Here is a 17,796-nt window from a genome sequence, read left to right on the forward strand (position 1 = left end):
AAGCTAAAATCTTCCATTTCTGAAGATCTTCATTTCCAGTTGCCTGCAGGAATCTTTGACTACTCAAAGAATACACAGACAGAAAGTGGCCCAAACAAAACATTACATGAAAATAATCATGTTGATTTAGGCTGTGTGACCTTTACTGTTGCATCCCTCAGGCCAGCCCAAAAGCATTAAGTTTCTGACAACTACGTTACCAGAAAGTTTAGTTCATTTTGAGGACATGAGCAAGGACAGGTATGCAGGGCTTTTTGTACACAGCTTTAAGATGCATTAAGTTGAGGGAGAAGTTTTGTGGGTGGGGAAGAAAACTAAATTCCAGTCTCTCACACTTCTAAAAAGAGGAATGGAGACATAAGAATAAACAAGATTTAGACTTCTACGTTTTAATGTAATCTTATATCATTACAGAGGGATTCTTAAAACTAAAATCTAAGGAGTAAAAAAGATATATTCATATATATAGACATATATGCCTGTATATATACACACATATTTAAATTTAGGCATAATCCTACCAACCTCCTAACCTTTTTCCTAAGTTATGTGAGAAACTGTCTCCTGGTGTCTATCTTTCTCCATATGCAGAATTCTGGGAAAGCAGCTAGTATACAGAAGAATTTACTAAGTGAATTTACTGGTAAACTTAGGTCTTCGTAGCACAGCATGACTGTTTCATTAAATTTAACATACGTGTATGCAATACACACCCTAACACCGTTTTCAAAAGAGAATACATATATAAAAGAAAGTAAATAATTTGTACATGTCTACATGGATGCCCAATTCATATGCTACATGAGTAATACTTTGTTATGAATACTGCTAGATATGTTATTTCTAGGTTGTTTGGGCTATTCTGCTCATTAACCTTGCTCTATATCTTTATGCAAGACAAGCAGTCTCTGTGGCATGACTGCACCATGTCTCTCCTGGGAATTAGAATGTTTCCACTATCGGCGGAAAAAAAAACAAAAAAAAATTTTGAAGAAAAAATTTTTTTGAAATGTGTTTCTTTAAAATGTTTTCTTTAAAATGTGTTCTTACACAGCAATTTCAGGTTTTTTTAATAGTGTTGAAAGTATTAGCTTGCTTCAGTCTAGGTGATCTTACTGCCTAAAGAGCAAACAACAACAAAGGTAAAGCATCATAATTAATAGTTACCGATAGACTAAAGATGGGCAAAAACTATAAAAGAGGGATTTGAAATATGTATCCTCCTTCTTACAAGTTTGGGATACTATCATTCTGATTATGTAAACACTTCTGATATGAATTTTGGATCACCTGAAATAAATTTCCCCTAAATTAGATGTATTGCTAATCTGCAAAACATAACAATGTATTGCTATCTGCAAAAAGACACCAAACAGATGATCATTTTAGACACTATAAATAAAGCAAAGGGGTTGACAAACAGTCATCTTCTATATTATAATAATATTTTTACCACTTAGTGCCACCCTAGTGTACACAAACCAGTGATCCCAAGATTCATGAGCACAACTAGGTTACACCCCTTGCCACATAACATTTAGAGTTACAACTTATTTTTTGGATAGAAATTGGCTAACTCATGCCCGTTCAATTAAACCTTGTCGAAGTCTTTAGAGCTGATCTGCTTTGGGACATCAGTTCACCAAATTCACTAGCCAGACACGTCTTCTGGACGGCAGCTACATACATTTCTTCTATTTCACTGTACATCACTTGCCTTTTTTGTGCCTTATTTCCCCACAATCTGAAATAATGATACAAACTGCATTAATGGATTCTTTCTTGCAACCAAAAGTGTATTTAATTCAGGGTCACTGGTGGATAGCGGGTTTGTAGATGCACTACAAAAGCAAAATGGATATCGTGCTTTAAACAAACGGAGTGTACATGCACTGTTCTTACATTAATTAAACATGGCGTTCGAAGGAGGGCAGCTGCAGAAAGAAAAACTCACACAGTGGGCTTGACCTTTATTCAGATGTCATGTGGAATACCACTACGGATTGTGGAGATAAATCACCTTCTGACTGCTTCTGCAAAGTGCTGTGGGCTAAAAATGGAAGTTCCTCAAATTTCACTCCTATCAAACCTCAGGTTTCAACAAAAAACAAAGAGGCTGGCCGAGCAATCTGTGCATTGCTGATTGTTTCATATGCAAGTTATTCCTTAATAATGCATGAATGTAAATTTAGGAGAAAGGCTGAGCTTTTATAATCGATGCCTACTTTTATTACATGTCCTTCAACAAACTTCTGTGTAAGGAATACCTTCTGACCCTGGATGAAGAATCAGTCCTCGTGCAGTTTTACCTGTACTGCAAATGAAAGGAGAACTCTCCTTGGAGGGGAAAGGAAGAGGATGAATGCTTTCACTGAAATCTGGGCAGTAGCAGCATTAGCTCCAGCAATATAGAGCAGTGAGGATTTGAGATTTTAGACTGGAATTCTAAGAGCTTCCTGTTGCCTTAGTGTTTCAATATCCTGTTCAGTTTATTAACTGAGTCTGTGCATATAGCCATTTTAAAATTCCTCTTTTTTCCAAAAGCTTTTACAGTCTTCTGCTTACTCATGTTTTATACTAGAAATACCTCTACTACGTAGGGTATAAGGTGCAGTTCTATGTAATAAATACTGACTGATTTTAGGTACCTTTGCAACAATTCCTCCTCACTAGAGATGCATTCATATGATTTCTTCAGATAGAAATGAAGAAATATTGCTGGGAACTGAAAAGGCCAGAGGCAAGCCAGCAGTAAATCAGGAGGGAAATAAAGGCATTAGCCAAGCCTAAGCTAATGAGCATTGCTTTGGAACGAGGTATATTATCTCGGGCCTGCAGCCCTGTTAATGCATCTTTACACTTTAGTCTGAAAATTGAGGAGAGTGACCTTGTCTGTTTGCAGCACACTGAAAACTGTCACAAGTTGGCCTGCAAAGGGCCACATGTATATATCAATGGATTCACATTGGCTCTAGTTAACACACTCCTTCATCTAATTCCACCCTGCTTTTTCAAAAGAGACATCTATGGATACGACAGTGAAAAAAATGCACAGGCTCTTCCATTTATTCACTAGTAAAGTGGTGAAAAGAAGTTTGGAAGCTATCATGGGAAATGGCAGGTAGCAAAGCAATACCTGAGCTGACTCTATACCGTTTCAAAGTGTGCCACTGTAATGGATGGCATTGTTGGCACAATGAAACAGAAAGTACTCAGTCTTCAAGTTCGAACAGCACACATATGTGGGCCAGTGAATCTGAAAATGGGCACCTGGAGAAGGAGGATGCTGTGGGAGCCCCGTTTCCTTGCTAGACTATACAATGGCCAGAAACTGTCCATCCTCAGCCTGCCCAGTTGCGTAGGTGAAATAATTAGGTGCAATCACTTTTGAAACAGGTAACTGCATGGTCTTGTTTGTCTTAAAACTCTGACAATGCAGTGAAGTCCTCTAAAAATGAAAATCTGAGGAGAACTATTCAACTTTTCTGGTTAAACTTGGTCAGACTCTTTTCCTTGGTTGAAAAGGTGTAGGGGAAAAACTCAGCAGCTGAGACACTTCAAGGGGAAGAAAGTTACCATGTTAAGTGCAGCTGAGGGCAGGTTAAGCTTCTATTTGTTCTTTCCTTGCTATCTCATCTCCTTTAGCAACTGTGTGCTAATTTGGATATAACAACAGTGGGTCAGGAGGGCAATGAATTGCAAAGATACCTAAATTTGTTTAAACCTTCTAAATTTGCTAAGCCCTACATTCATTCTTCAAGAGAACATTTCTATTGTGATTCCAATCTATTAATATGCTGTTTAATCTCATTATCATGTTAAAGTTCTGTGTTGTTGGTACCCAAATTTCTGATAGAAAAATGTCATTAGTCTGACAATTTCACTTGTTTGTGACTTGGCAATGTGTAACAGCAATGCACTGTAACTTTCAGGTGTGCTGACTGAACACCTTATGTAATACAAAGACTACTGAGTAAAGAATTACTCATTGTTTTAAAAATAAACTCAGTATATTTTTAAAAAGTCTTTGTGTTCAGAAAAAAACCCTTATCTAAACATACAGAGGTTAGCAATGTCAGTTCACATTTATTTAAAAAAAAATGACTGAATAAATCTCTATAAACAGTTTTATGAAGTGTTGCATAATATTCTGACATTTTTCCCCTCTTTTCCAGAGGGAAGTTGCTTTATTAATGCTCACAATAACAACAGCATGGTTGCAAAATTAGAGGTACAGTTTTATTTATGTGACTTATGTTATCATGTACTTCAGGTATATAGCCTGTACACTTACAGCATTTCTGTGCTTTAAGCTAGATTGGAAACGTCTAGGCTTCAATTATTACTGCAACTGAACACATTCTAAAACCACATTCAGTGACGTATTTACATTATGCAAAACATAACACCACTTCTGTGAAGTGGCAAATCAAATTACTTTGAAATAATATAACAAATTTTATATAAGAAATGTTAATTTGCAATAATTAACTGTTCTAAACCTAGATGATCTAACTCTAAAGAAAAAAAAAATTAGAAATAATTTAAACACTACCTGCATAACATGCATGTAAGAATTAGAAAGATAGGACTAGAAATGGAAGGCAAGATGCACCAAATAATTATATGGTAATGCCTCTATAAGGTTTGATATCTGGGTTGGAAAAATGCAAGTATCACATCCTATTTCTAGCTAATATCCTGGTAAGGAAACCATACTGATGTCTAAGAAAAGACTGACAAGGTGGTCCATCAAGAGACAGATCTGTAGCCCTTCTTTTAACAAGAGCCTTGATGTAGGAGCTGATATCAATACTCACAGTGAGTATTGCCTCTGCTGCCTGACATACTTCCAGTCTCTGTTGCTTTGGAAGAGGATGGCATACAGCTGCTTTTCCATTATAATCACACCTTGTCAAATGTACAGCTGGCAAGATGCAAGAAGCACTTCTTTACAGAAGAATCAGGCTTTCATTCAGCCCAGTATATTTACCATGGTCTTTACAGTGACAGTTTGGTTTCCATTAAATTACCACGTAGCTGTAACGGAGGTTTTCTGATCTATCCAGAATAACAAATACACAGAAATCATTGATATTGAAAAGCATTTTCACCTTAACTTACAACTCCAGAGAAGTCAATTAAATAAGGTATGTAGTAGTCTGGATCAAATGAGTTAGACGAGCAACTGTGGAAAAAACAGCAATGAATCCAACAACATCATCATAAGCAGGAGGTTGACTGGGAATTTAGTAACACTGGAAAACATAGAGCTTGGGAGATGATCAGACTGCAAATCTTGAACAACACAAAGACTAAAAGATGCATCAGACACGTCACAGCAATCAGCATCAGCAAGCCCATCTAAGCCACAGTTCCAAGACGGAAACATCCAAGGTAAAATCATTGGATCCAACAATGTAAGAGAAAATTTAAAAATTAATCAAAACCACCTTGGCTACTGGATTCTGGAATAAACTTACAGGGAATAAATCAGTGCTGAGAGAGCACCAAGAAGCTCATTATTTGAACTGCAATAACAGAAATTAAGTATATCAAAATGGCTGGGGGTCTGCAACAGAAGTTATTCACAGTTGTACCAGGCTCTACACTGACATCCTGGTTAGGCTAATCATCTCCTTGAAGACAAAGCCAGGTTTCATGAAGGAGAAAACTTGAAGGGTTATATCACAGTAGCTTGTTTCCCTCCCACCACCCCCTTCTATCCCAAAAGGAAAAAAAAAATTACAGAAACAAAAATAACAATTAGAAGAAAAAACCCTCATAGGGGCTTCTAGACCAAACCCTTCCAGACCATTTTTATGTAATTACAGAATTAACAGATGAAAGTTATGGATTTCAGTAAAGCCTTTGACACATTATCTTAAAAATGAAGAGATGATATGTCCCAGATATATGTACAATTACCCATAGGAAGACAGTCAGCTGAATTATATTGTGAAGCCAGAAGTTAGAATTTGGCCCTATTTTTTAATATATTTGTTAATCATCTGGAAGAAGCACAAACAATGTATTATACTAGTGCCCTGAGCCTAAAGAAAAGATAGCATGAAATGTGCCTACAAAGGATCAAAAGGATGCTGATGACTGTCAATATTCCTATTTAAAATAGAAAAGTCTACAGAATAAAATTGCATAACAGTAGGTTAGAGTATATATACCACAGTTTATGACACATATTAAGTCTTCAAGCAGAAATACAACACTCCCAGTTTACCTATCCTTATATATACATTTGCAGTACTATGCCATTCAGAACAGAAGAGATTCCAAAACTTGAGACTACAAAGATAATAAAGGCATTTGAAGAAATAACGTAAGATAAGACGATCGGCTTGAAAAGAGAGGTGAGGAAATAATGCGAATGCTATCTCCAATAAATGAAGGATGTCTAGAGTAAGAAGAAAGCCAGTGATTTACCTGTAAGGAACAATACAACTGTTTACAGAGAGAACAATTAGCCTTGACAAAGGCAAAAAGATGACGAGTTACACTAAAGGAATAAACTGCTGAATGCAGCTTGAGAAGCTTCAAGAGTGGAACGATCATACACACAGCCATTTTAACCTGAAGTCACTGCAAAGAAAACTGAGTATGTCCAATATGATTTAACAACTCTGTGATAACATATCTGCTGGTAATTGAGTCTGAATCTTCCTTGAGTTTTATGTCCTTTAAATTTCTCCATGATTTTATTACTCAGGTTTCAGAATTCAAGAAGCAGATCAAGATATAGGCGCAATCCCTTCTCTTCCTTTCCCTTACCCCAGAGCCAACAAACTTTGAAAATGAGGGAGTATATGAAGTTACAATCTTCTGTGGTGATTCAGACTAGATATAAGGAAGAAATTTTTTACAATGAGGGTGGTGAAACACTGGAACAGGTTGCCCAGAGAGGTGGTAGATGCTCCATCCCTGGAAACATTCAAGGTCAGGTTGGACAGGGCTCTGAGCAACCCGATCTAGTTGAAAATGTCCCTGCTCATTGCAAGTGGGTTGGACTAGATGACCTTTAAAGGTCCCTTCCAACCCAAACTATTCTATGGTTCTATGAATCTAAAAAACCAAAACAAAACCATCACATTCATTGGGCATTATGACATGAATACAATATGAAATTTAAAGAAAGATTTTGCCACAGTTTCATCTGGAATAGCCCAGGGGAAGCTCTGCAGCCAGCCTGATGGTGTTTGCTCAAATGGAAAAAGCAGGACATTCTCCTCCTGAGTCACCAAATCTCCAAGGGATTACATTGGATTCAGCAGATACCACAGTCACGGAAGAACAGCTTCTGTTGTGCTTCCGTACTGTTTTGTAGGCTCTCTAGTATCTTCTGAATAACACTGAGCAAAAATAGAGAGACTACCAACGTCTGTGCCTGCCCTGGAATCTCTCCATACCAGAGAATTCAACAGCATAAAGGGAGTATGTATTAACTTCTACTTTGATTTTGCAAGTAGTTGTGGATGGAAGGACTGATCAGCACTTCTCCTCTCACCACCTTTTCTTGTTCAGAGAAGTTGTAAGAGGCTGTTACAAAAATTGGTGTTGGAATCTGCAGAAATCTAGTATAGATTTGCTGGTCTATAATGTATAAACAAAGACGCTGCACTACAAGCAGCAGTTCCAATAACTATTCATCTGCCTTTTTTACAATGTCTATGCTGAATGCAGTAACAGAGCTGTGCAGAAGTTTTATTCCTCATGTTTTGAGGTTTATTATTCATGGCAATAATATTTTCTCACGTAGTATCTGAAGTCACAAAAATAAATTCATAGTATTCCATGTAGTGATACAAGAGGAATCTAGTAATATCACAAAAAAATACTCATACTTCGTAAAATTAGTCCTTCAATTTTGGATCCTAATTAGAGATGGAGTGTTCATTTGGTCCCATTTCTAAAATACTTGGATTTTCATGGAAACCTGCATCTGAAGCAAATTCAGCAGTTCAGACCCATTTTTGTTTCTTGTACATGAAAATATTTATATAATATTTAGCCCCCTTTCATAGATAAAATATTCAGGTCCGTTAAATATGAATCTGTTTTCTCGCTGCCGGTCAAACAGCAAGAACAGCTGTCAGCTCCTTTCCTCTTCCCCAGAGGAGTCTATGAGCAGTAGGACAATGCTCTCTGATGACTACTCTTCCCTGATCCTCTCCTATTTGATTCTCTATCTATTGCTTAAGGGACCGCAAACCTGATTATCAGACCCGAGTGTATCTGGATACCAGAGCAGAACTGCCATAGACTATGAACCATGCTGGCCTGGTATATTAAGCAAAAGGTTCAGTATAAAAAAAATATAAATAATGTAAAGTCGTTCCCAGTATACTCTGTGTTAATCCTGTAGACTGGTGAATTTCTGCAACAGTCATGGGAATTAATTTACTCTCCTTACTGGATTGGATTAGTACACTAGTTAATGTTTTCAAATTCTAGTTAATGATTAGCAATTTGCCACTAGACTTTGGCTATTCTGTTACATGGCTGAAAGATCTATTGTATGAATAAGTATGTAGAAAATATCACAAGTGAAACAGTATACAAAAATATACCTCAGCTAGTGGTGATACTCTGACACCTATGGACCTTAAATTTCCATTGATGTTAGAGGAAAGACTTCAGATAAACACAGATCTAGTCTCATAAAATTACCCACAGGGTTTCTTAGTTAATAGCTTTGATTGTTTAAAGGGAAACTGATTTTTAAAAAATAAACTTGACAAGTTAAATAAAAACTTGCAACTTTTTTTACATTGCTGAAAAATCACCAATATAAAGAAAAAGATTTTACAGAGCTTTCATGAACTTTACAATGGTAAAATGTGACCTATGGTACCATAACATCAAAACTAATCTCATCATTATGCATTTTCCTTCATTCATGTTTCTCTCAAATTAAAAAGAAAAAAATAAATTAATGAATAGGTGAGATCTGAGCCATGACAATATAATCCTACATCTTAAAAGACTATAAACTATAACCTATAAAACTAACCATTTTATGCTATCAACATGTGATGGATTTTTGTTGTTTCAGCAAAAATGGAACAAAATGTTCTTCTGTCGGCAGGCACACTATGATATTGTAGAAGTTCTACACAAACATGAGAAATTCCACCACTAGAGCTGTAGGAAACTTATGTTTCCACTTCACAAATAATCACTTGGTTTTTTTCTGATGTAGGTTTTGGGTTTTTTTAAAGTCTGATTTTGATTTTTTTCCCCTTGGAGTATCATGCTGAATTACAAATTCAAAAAGCTTCCCATGCCAGGGAAAAAAAAAAAGAAAAGAAAAGAAAAGTTAATTTAACTTTATTTAATTTTCCAATTTTGCATGTGTGTGAAAGTTTATACATTTCACACTGAGTACATTTTAGCATTCAGCCCAGATTTGCTACTGTGTGAAACTCATCCAAAATGGTCAAAGTGAAAAATGGCAGGTGCTTTATGGTAAGTGCTCCATTTTCATTAGGCATAATGGATACTTCTTCCAAAAGTGTGTATCTTGGCAAATGTATTTTCTGCCTCAATTCTCCGTCCTCAGGTGACCATTTTTAGATTCAAAATTAAGTGCACAGCAAATTGATGCTTTATTTCCGAGCAGTTTCTTATTTAGTCAACAGTATCCTGGGCAATTATATGTTGAAAATATGCAAACTTTTCAAGCTTTAAACACTTCTGTAGCAAATATTTCTTATCCAGGTCATCTGAAAGATTTATGAAAGTAGGTTAAATTTAGGTTTTATTTCCAACGTTCCATACAGCTCTTACTGGAATATCAGCTATAGCCATCATTTTGGATTTGTTCCTTTGGAAACAGATTAGACATATTTAACGCTACATCCTGACTGAGAAAACATCTCACAGTAAAGCTTAACTGAGTGCATGCTTTAGAAAAAAGTCATTCCATTTTCCAGGCTAGAGGGCAGCATTCATTGCTGAGGTGGCTAAGTACACTGCTCTGTAGAGCTAAGACAAGATCATAATAATCCCACTCCACTCATTTTCTACAAGAAATTACATTTTAAAGCTCCGTCTGGCAGAAGTGAAAGTCTGCCTTCCTGGGGCAATGCTAAAAATATATCCCTGTTTCAATTTACCTTATTGACATCCATTCGCAACTTCTCATTGTTGGCACTGGCAGCTTTTTCTGCCGCTTTCTTTTGACGCTGAGGTCCCCTGCCAAAGAAGATGTAGTTGACCAATGCATACTCCAGCAGAGCCATGAAAACGAAGACAAAACATCCCATAAGGTACATGTCAATGGCTTTCACATATGGAATTTTGGGAAGAGTCTCTCGAAGATGAGTGTTAATTGTTGTCATTGTGAGCACAGTTGTGATTCCTGGAAAAAAGAATTGACAAGTCTACTGATTGAATTAATTTTAATTTTCTAGCATAATAACTCATAATATTCAGATGCTAGAGCTGAAAAATTCTAGATTTTTTTTCCTGGTGGAAAAGAAACCATCCCCAACCTCTGTCTATATTCCTTATTTTTGTCTTTATTTTTTTGTACCGCAATGAAGATTACACCTGTAATAAATTGTGTTCCATCAAAAACAGTAGTTGGATTCTATGAGTATGCTTTTAACCAGCTAAAATGTAACCTTCTCTAATGAGTCTCAGTTATAAATTACCAGCCTAGAGTCACTATTATCTTGCTTTTCTCCGGCATTTTCAGGATGTCTGCAGTCTCGAATTCTTATGGGAAAATGCTACACAGAAAGGCCTGGTAAAACTCAAACAGTATTCTATAAAGTCTGTTATAAAGTCAGTTTATTCTATAAAGTTAAACTGCCAAATTCTCAATTGCATCCTTCATGGTGATTTACTTATTTTATCTGTATGAGAGCTGTACTGGCAGGAATCAGTCTGATTTATACAAAATTTGGCAATAGATACTCATCTTTATTTTTGTAACATGCTTGGATCCTCTGATGAGGGGCACAGTGTAAACAAACACACACAGGATTCATGATGAGATATAAAAGTACTCTAGAGATTAATTAGGGAAATGATTTTGCTTTTAGAATGTAAGGTAACAGTGAGGAAAAAAGCCCTCACCTTAAGGAGAAGTTAGCTCTACAACCCTAGTAAAACATTATTTAATTCATACCTGAAAGGAAAAGCAATTTATAATCCATAACACAGTGCTGAATGTGTATTCTGAACTGCCATGGGCAAAAGCAAAGTAAATACATTCTCTTTGGAGAAAAAAAAGCAGTAAAACAACAATAGAAAACATTGAGACAATTAGGCTAATTCTGGTTACAATGATTATGCAGTTAGCTAATTCAGACACGAAATCACTTTAATTTTTATTTAAATTGTGATGATTTAAATGCTGATTCAAATACTACAAAGCTTAACAAGCCAGACATAAAAAGATCTAACAGATTTATTTTTCAAATCATGCCCTATCCACTAAGCCAGAAGCAAGAAAAAGCATTCAGCTAACGCACACTGCATGAGATGTGTAAAAATGCCTACCTAAAGCAACTCTTGCAGCTGAAGCATCATAATTAATCCAGAAGGAAACCCAGGACAGGATAGTGATCAGAATAGAAGGCATGTAGGTCTGCAGAATGAAGTAACCAATGTTTCTCTTAAGTTTAAAGCTGAGAGACAGCCTTGGGTAGGCACCTAAAAGAGAATATTTGGTATGGCCATAATTTACTTCTATAAAGCCTGGAAACATTTTTCTGTCATTTTGGGTTTATTGTTTCATGCAACAGAGTACACACAGTGTTGAAAGATCCAGGATAATCAGCTGCAGAATTTCTAGCAAGAATTTGGATTAAATAATCTTTTATTCTACGGGTACAAGGATGCTCTAGGTGCATATCTGCTGGTAATCATATTTAACAATCAACAGCCAAAATACATTTCAGAACATCAAAGCATAGAAATGCTTCTTCCCTGACAAGCTGCGGTATGCCTACTTCAGTGTAACCCTTATTCTAACCTTCTCTCCAAGCAATGCAACACTTGCCCTTTGTCACTGGACACCAGAAGTATTTTGGTGTATGAAACACTTGTTGAAATAGGTGCCTAGAGATCACTATTCAAGTCCCATTTCTGCTTGGTTTTGAAGAATTTGGGATGTGCAATCCTTCTGTATTCCCTTCAAAGATGATTTATATCCATATCTAGAAAGTGAGTTTTGAAGATTTTTATTTTTTTTTTAAACACATCTTGGAGCTTTCTCAAGTAGATAGAGAACATCACACACTAATAGCCTGACCAACTTTTGTCTCTTGAGTGATTTAATAAATCATTGAAATGTTCTAGTTGTTTCTTGTTGTTATTTATTTTATGAAATCCAATCTTATTTTCTAGTCCTCCTCACAAAGCATCTTTTCAGCCTTCAGAAAGGCATATGCTTGCTAGCATAGACTAAACTACAAATCCTGTGGAACAAGGATTTTAAAGGTTTTACAGCAAAGACAAAATAATTAGTCTAATACAAGCACAGCTTGGCACAATGAACATCTAGAAATAGCAAGAGAAAGGTTCCTAAATTTCCTACAGGCTGGGTTACTTCTTGTTGGGTTTAGGGCGCCGAGGTGTAGAATTGGCTTAATCAGTTTTCATAGGAAAACAGAAAATACAGCTTGACTGAGCCTTAACATGACAGACTACTGTATCCTCTTCATATGTTAATGAGTGATGCGTTATACACTGTGAAAGCTGTAATAAAAACTGCTCCTTTCAATATTCACAGTTGCTGCTCTAATTTATTCCTGTTTCTAAAATTTTTGCTCAGATCCTGAACTGCACATTGAGAATTAACCCATTTCTAAAAGTCTTCCCAGTGAATTCCCCTTTTAGCTTCCCCTCCACAAACCTGTAGAGAAAACAACATTCTTGGTGATAAGCTTGTAGTCTACAATGGAGAACTGTGGCAGTTCGATCTTTGTCACTCCTGTGACTGCATTATCACCCCCACGCCAGTAAAATTCAATGTCATCTGTTGTATAGCCATCTACAAAAACAGGAGTAAACAGTTAAGATACACATCTCTTCTGACATCATGGAGAACAGTCCAGAGAATTAATTTAGAAAATAACTTCAAATATATTTCTAAAACTAAACTGTTGATAATATCTATTAACACGCAGACAAAGGTAATTCTAAATAAAATTTCAAATAGCAATCCTAGGTGTATTTTAATCTTTGGTTTTTTTAAAGATATATTATATCAATATATTAATAAAGCAAACCTTTACAAACTAATTAAGACTACACACATACCATATATAGACAGTAACTGTACATTCAGCTTAAGGTAACTTCTGATCCAAGGATGGCTAAAACAGTGTGTGTTTGCTGTAATTTCATAAGTCCCTGGGCTGAAATATCAGCACTGGTAACAGAAACATGACCAGGTCACCAAGTGAGGCCTGGAAGAGATGCTTTTCTGTCTTGTGCACCATGATCAGCATAGGAAAGAGGACAGTGAGAGTAATATGGGTAAGAGAGAAGTGCAGCGTACAGTTATCTCATGATATTTCCTCTGTATAATATGTAGTTTATAATCTGACTACGGATGAAAAGGACAAACTCTAGTTCAAATCCATTTAGATTTTACTTGTAAAAACAGCATCATTCTTTTTCTGAAAACAGCTTCAATGCAATAAAAGACAGACACATTCAGTGGGGCCCTTGTAAGAAGCAACTGTAGCAGATGCAACAGCCATCACTCTGGATGGCAAAAACACACCCACAAAAAAACAACCAAAGAAAAAAAATCCCACCACCCACAAAAAAACCCCAGAAGACAGCACATGTTCACACAGTCATAAAATATATGTGTGAAATATGAATCTGGGTTCGCCAAACGGCAGCTGAGCTAACTTGCATACTCAAGAGTTGGTATACAGAACTGATCAGTAGACATCAGAAATAAATCTGCTACAAAACCAGGAAATAAGATATTCATGAAGGTTTGTACCCTTTTAAAGGTTTTTGTTGCTGAAAACTGAAAATAAAGAGAGCAACTTGGAGATAGAATAATGACTATGACATTTTGGGAAAATTACATAATATAATGATATATATTTGACCTTGATTTTAAGTTGTCACCCACAGACAAAGGACAAAATTATATAATAAACACCATTTTAGAGTGCTCAAATAGCACTTAATTTCAAGGAATAATGCAGATTGTGCATTTTGTGATAACCTAGAAACTATAAAACTGTTTCTACGCATCATTAATTTTTGATAATCCAAGTATAATCCAGGTGCACAGCAGTAGAAGGCGGCAAGCAATTTTGAAGATATGAACCCAATAATCTGTAAAAGCACTGAAACAACCATAAAAATCTATTCAAAATACAGCAAGTCTTAAACTATTTTGGTAGTTACATTCTTGTAGCATATTGATAGCAATTCCATTTTTTTGTATACGCGACTCTCTCATTCTGTTTTTCATGGGGCTAGCAGCAAATTTAAAGTAGTTTGAGGGCAGAAAATGGAAAACTAATTTCAGGAATCAGAGCCATCTCATTCATACAGGACAGATTTTGAACAGCTCGTCAACATCAAGAATTCAAGATGGAACCCTCTCTTCTTTCAAAGTTGCTGGTGTTGACAGCAAAACTGATGAGAGAATAGATTTTTTAAATTTTTGTGAAGTAAGTTCTTCCTTAATCTTTCCATTTACCCAAAAGTCCACTAACTCTAGCTGATGACATCAACTAAAGAAAAAAGAGGTTTGTATCTTCTAAATAAGCTTCAACAGTTAAGGGAGAAAAAAGCTCTACAACGTGGAACATGATACGCTTTTGACGTATCCAGAACTCCTTAAGAAACAGAGTTGAAATTCACATCAACAAATAGTTTACAACAATGGTCACTGTTTTGTTTCCCCTCATACTTTCTGCTTTCACCAAGAGGAGAATCATCAAGGGAATAAGTGAACATAATTTGGGCTAATAACTTCCCATAACATTTAGCTTCCCTCCTCTGTTTGGACAGTGCCATCAAAAAAATTGGCTAAATTCCTCCATACTGAATTTTTTGTGAAACAAAGAATCTCATCGATATCATAATCATTGCATTTATTGTATGTTACTTGTTCAGTCTAAAACATGAGAGGTCTGAAAAGGAGTCAAGATTACTGCTATCTGTCAGTAGAAGGCCTATCCTCTGTAATCAAACAAGCATTAACCATGACTCCACAATCATACTGATGTTTCTTACACGCTTTGTGATACAACAAAGTATGTTCAAATCTGCATTTTTAATCATCAGAACTCATCAGCTTTGAAGTTGTCTCATGAAGATCAACATGTCATTGAACTGTGTGTTTCGCTTACTGCAACTTTGCATAGGAAAACCTTTAGCACCCCACACAGAATTGTCTCAGATTAAATTTACAGCACAAAATTGTTGCATGTTGACCAAGAGATGCTGTATTTAGAGATAAGAATAGTTTTAGCACAACGATTTCCAATGGCTAAGCAAGGCATCCTTAGTTCAGCCAAGACTGTTGTTAGAACTGATTTTGAATTGTTCTATGGTAGCAGTTAAATTATTTCAAAAGAGTCAAATTACAGACTTACCCGGGAGATTGGAACTGTTTTGTTCTCATGAGGAAATAATGTATTTTGCTGCTTAATTATGATTTTCTGAGACTGCCTAATTATATGAGAGCCTCCCTCCCTATCTCTCATTTCTTCAATTAACCTTGTTCTGTTTCCTCCACAATAAAGATAGCAAAAGGTACACAATGGAAGAGCACAATACTTTAAAAGTTTCTTTCCTTCCAAAATGACCTGAAATAGAGACACTTCTAAGTACTGGACACTTTAAGAAATGAGGAATACTTGTACTTAGTCACGTAACTGCGATTACCATGGTTTCTGAACTAACAGACTTGAGCTGTGAAATACAACTTGAAAACCTTTGACAATATACTGTAATCTTTAATTTAGCTTTTTTACGTTCATTACTTCTTGTGGTAAATGTTTATGCCACGTTCTGGCTCTGACACTATTAATGTAACACCTTGGTAACTCCTCTCCTCTTCCCTGGGTTGTGGGTGTGAATGTATCATCCTGCCTCGCCCCATCCTCCAGTTCTCCAGTGGATACCTGTAAAAGCTGTATTCCAGCAAATGGACTTTGTTGTTGCAAATTGTTACGTATCACCTGAATCCGCTAATAAAAAAAGCTGTTGTCATGTTCCCAAATACTGCATGGAAAGAAGGCTCTCTGCCCTTTCTGTGATGTATATAGGACCGTTACACCTATTGGGGTACCTTCTCCCAGTGGAGAAGCAGTTGTTCGACAGAAAGGGAAATTACTGTTAGCATTGGGGTACTGGCTGTTGACAAGTTGTTTCTACTCTCTGCAGGATACTAGATTTTAAGCACCATTAGATCTGCTTCATTTGCTTTAAAAGGTACTTTTCCAGGAAGATCAATGGTACATGGAGGGGGAGGTCATTAATGACTGTGTTGATGGCAAGACAGGACCACTTCAATACGACACTTAAAGCGAACACATTTGTTTCAGTATTAGCGTGAAGCACAAATCCTTCATTCAGTGCAGTAAGTTCTTTGGTCATTTTTCCAAGGGTTACATGGTATGATTCTGCAGACCTGAAATTCATCAAGTTGTCATGGTATTTTTTACTTTTCTGGTCACAAGCCTATCTTCAGAAAAAAGGCAGACAGCTTACTTATGTTTCCTTGTCTATCACTACTTTACATTTGTCAAGTCTCACTCTAGGCTCTCAGAGAGAAAAATAAAATAAAATCTAAAATAAAATAAAGAAAAATTAATAAATGGGCTGTTCTTGAAATGTAAAAGCAAGTATATGTTATGAAAAATATAAAAGAACATCCTTAGAGAGTTTAGAAAGAATAATATTACATACCTTCTCGTGAGGGTTCACTCTTACTTTGTGATACTGCTGAGTTTTGCTGATGTTCTATCTCAAATCTACCCTGCCCTCCAACAGCAAGTTCCAGATTCTAATACCATTTACTGAACTCGGTGGGATAAATCAAGGTAATTTATTTTGACGTAATTTAACTGTTAAACTTCATAACTAATAAATCAATCTTTTACTTTTCTTTCTGACAAAATAAATGCTAAAATAAGTTACAGCAAGAAAAAACACGCTTTTTAAAGTAAGAGAAAGTATGTTTATAAAAAGCCCAAATGGCTCTTTATCTTATTTTATTTTTTGGAACACATGGTAGTAGAACTTTTCTGCCCAACTGCCTATACATGGTTTGGCCTTGAACTGTCTAATCATACCAGGGGTCACTCAGGAAAGAACTCCTGGATTTATGTTCCAGCAGACTGTCAAATGCACCAGCATTCCCCCTCTACCAGGAAGATGTGGTTAAGCTTCTCCCTGTATTCTCACAGCCTTAATACTAAGCAAAGACCGACAACTTCTTGACGGGAGCTGAACTCCTTTGAAAATCTCACCCAAAAGTTCAAACTGAAGATTCCAAAATATGCAGCTCTGGGCTGCTTTGGGGAGACTGTGCAGAACTCCCTGCTGCTTAAGGTACTTACGCGGATGAAATACTAAACTGAGACTTTGATACTGAATGACAAGACTTGTTAGCAGGTATCGATAAGAAGAATTTCAGGAAGTCTCTTCAAGCTTTCATTAAAATACTTCTCTCTCTTTCCAAGAAGGATAAATTATCCCATTCATTTCATAACATGGAGAAGGAGAGAAAAGAATATTATAGTCATCTGCAAATGAATGCTATTGTGTACTGCTAAAGTACCC

The 17,796-nt window shown here is 36.2% G+C and overlaps 1 protein-coding gene across 2 annotated transcripts in view; it reads right to left on the bottom strand.

The window, feature by feature from the left end:
- GABRB2 (gamma-aminobutyric acid type A receptor subunit beta2) overlaps positions 1 to 17,796 on the bottom strand; it is a 181,339-nt gene that overhangs the window by 15,415 nt on the left and 148,128 nt on the right. For both annotated transcript variants that reach the window (XM_072873379.1, XM_072873380.1), the window contains 3 exons: positions 12,881 to 13,018; positions 11,524 to 11,676; positions 10,131 to 10,375 (listed from right to left, as the gene is read on the bottom strand). In XM_072873379.1, the coding sequence (XP_072729480.1) occupies positions 10,131 to 10,375; positions 11,524 to 11,676; positions 12,881 to 13,018 (536 nt within the window). The remainder of the gene's footprint in view (positions 1 to 10,130; positions 10,376 to 11,523; positions 11,677 to 12,880; positions 13,019 to 17,796) is intronic.

This window comes from Ciconia boyciana, chromosome 9, assembly GCF_034638445.1.
Source record: "Ciconia boyciana chromosome 9, ASM3463844v1, whole genome shotgun sequence".
Classification (NCBI taxonomy): Eukaryota; Metazoa; Chordata; class Aves; order Ciconiiformes; family Ciconiidae; genus Ciconia; species Ciconia boyciana.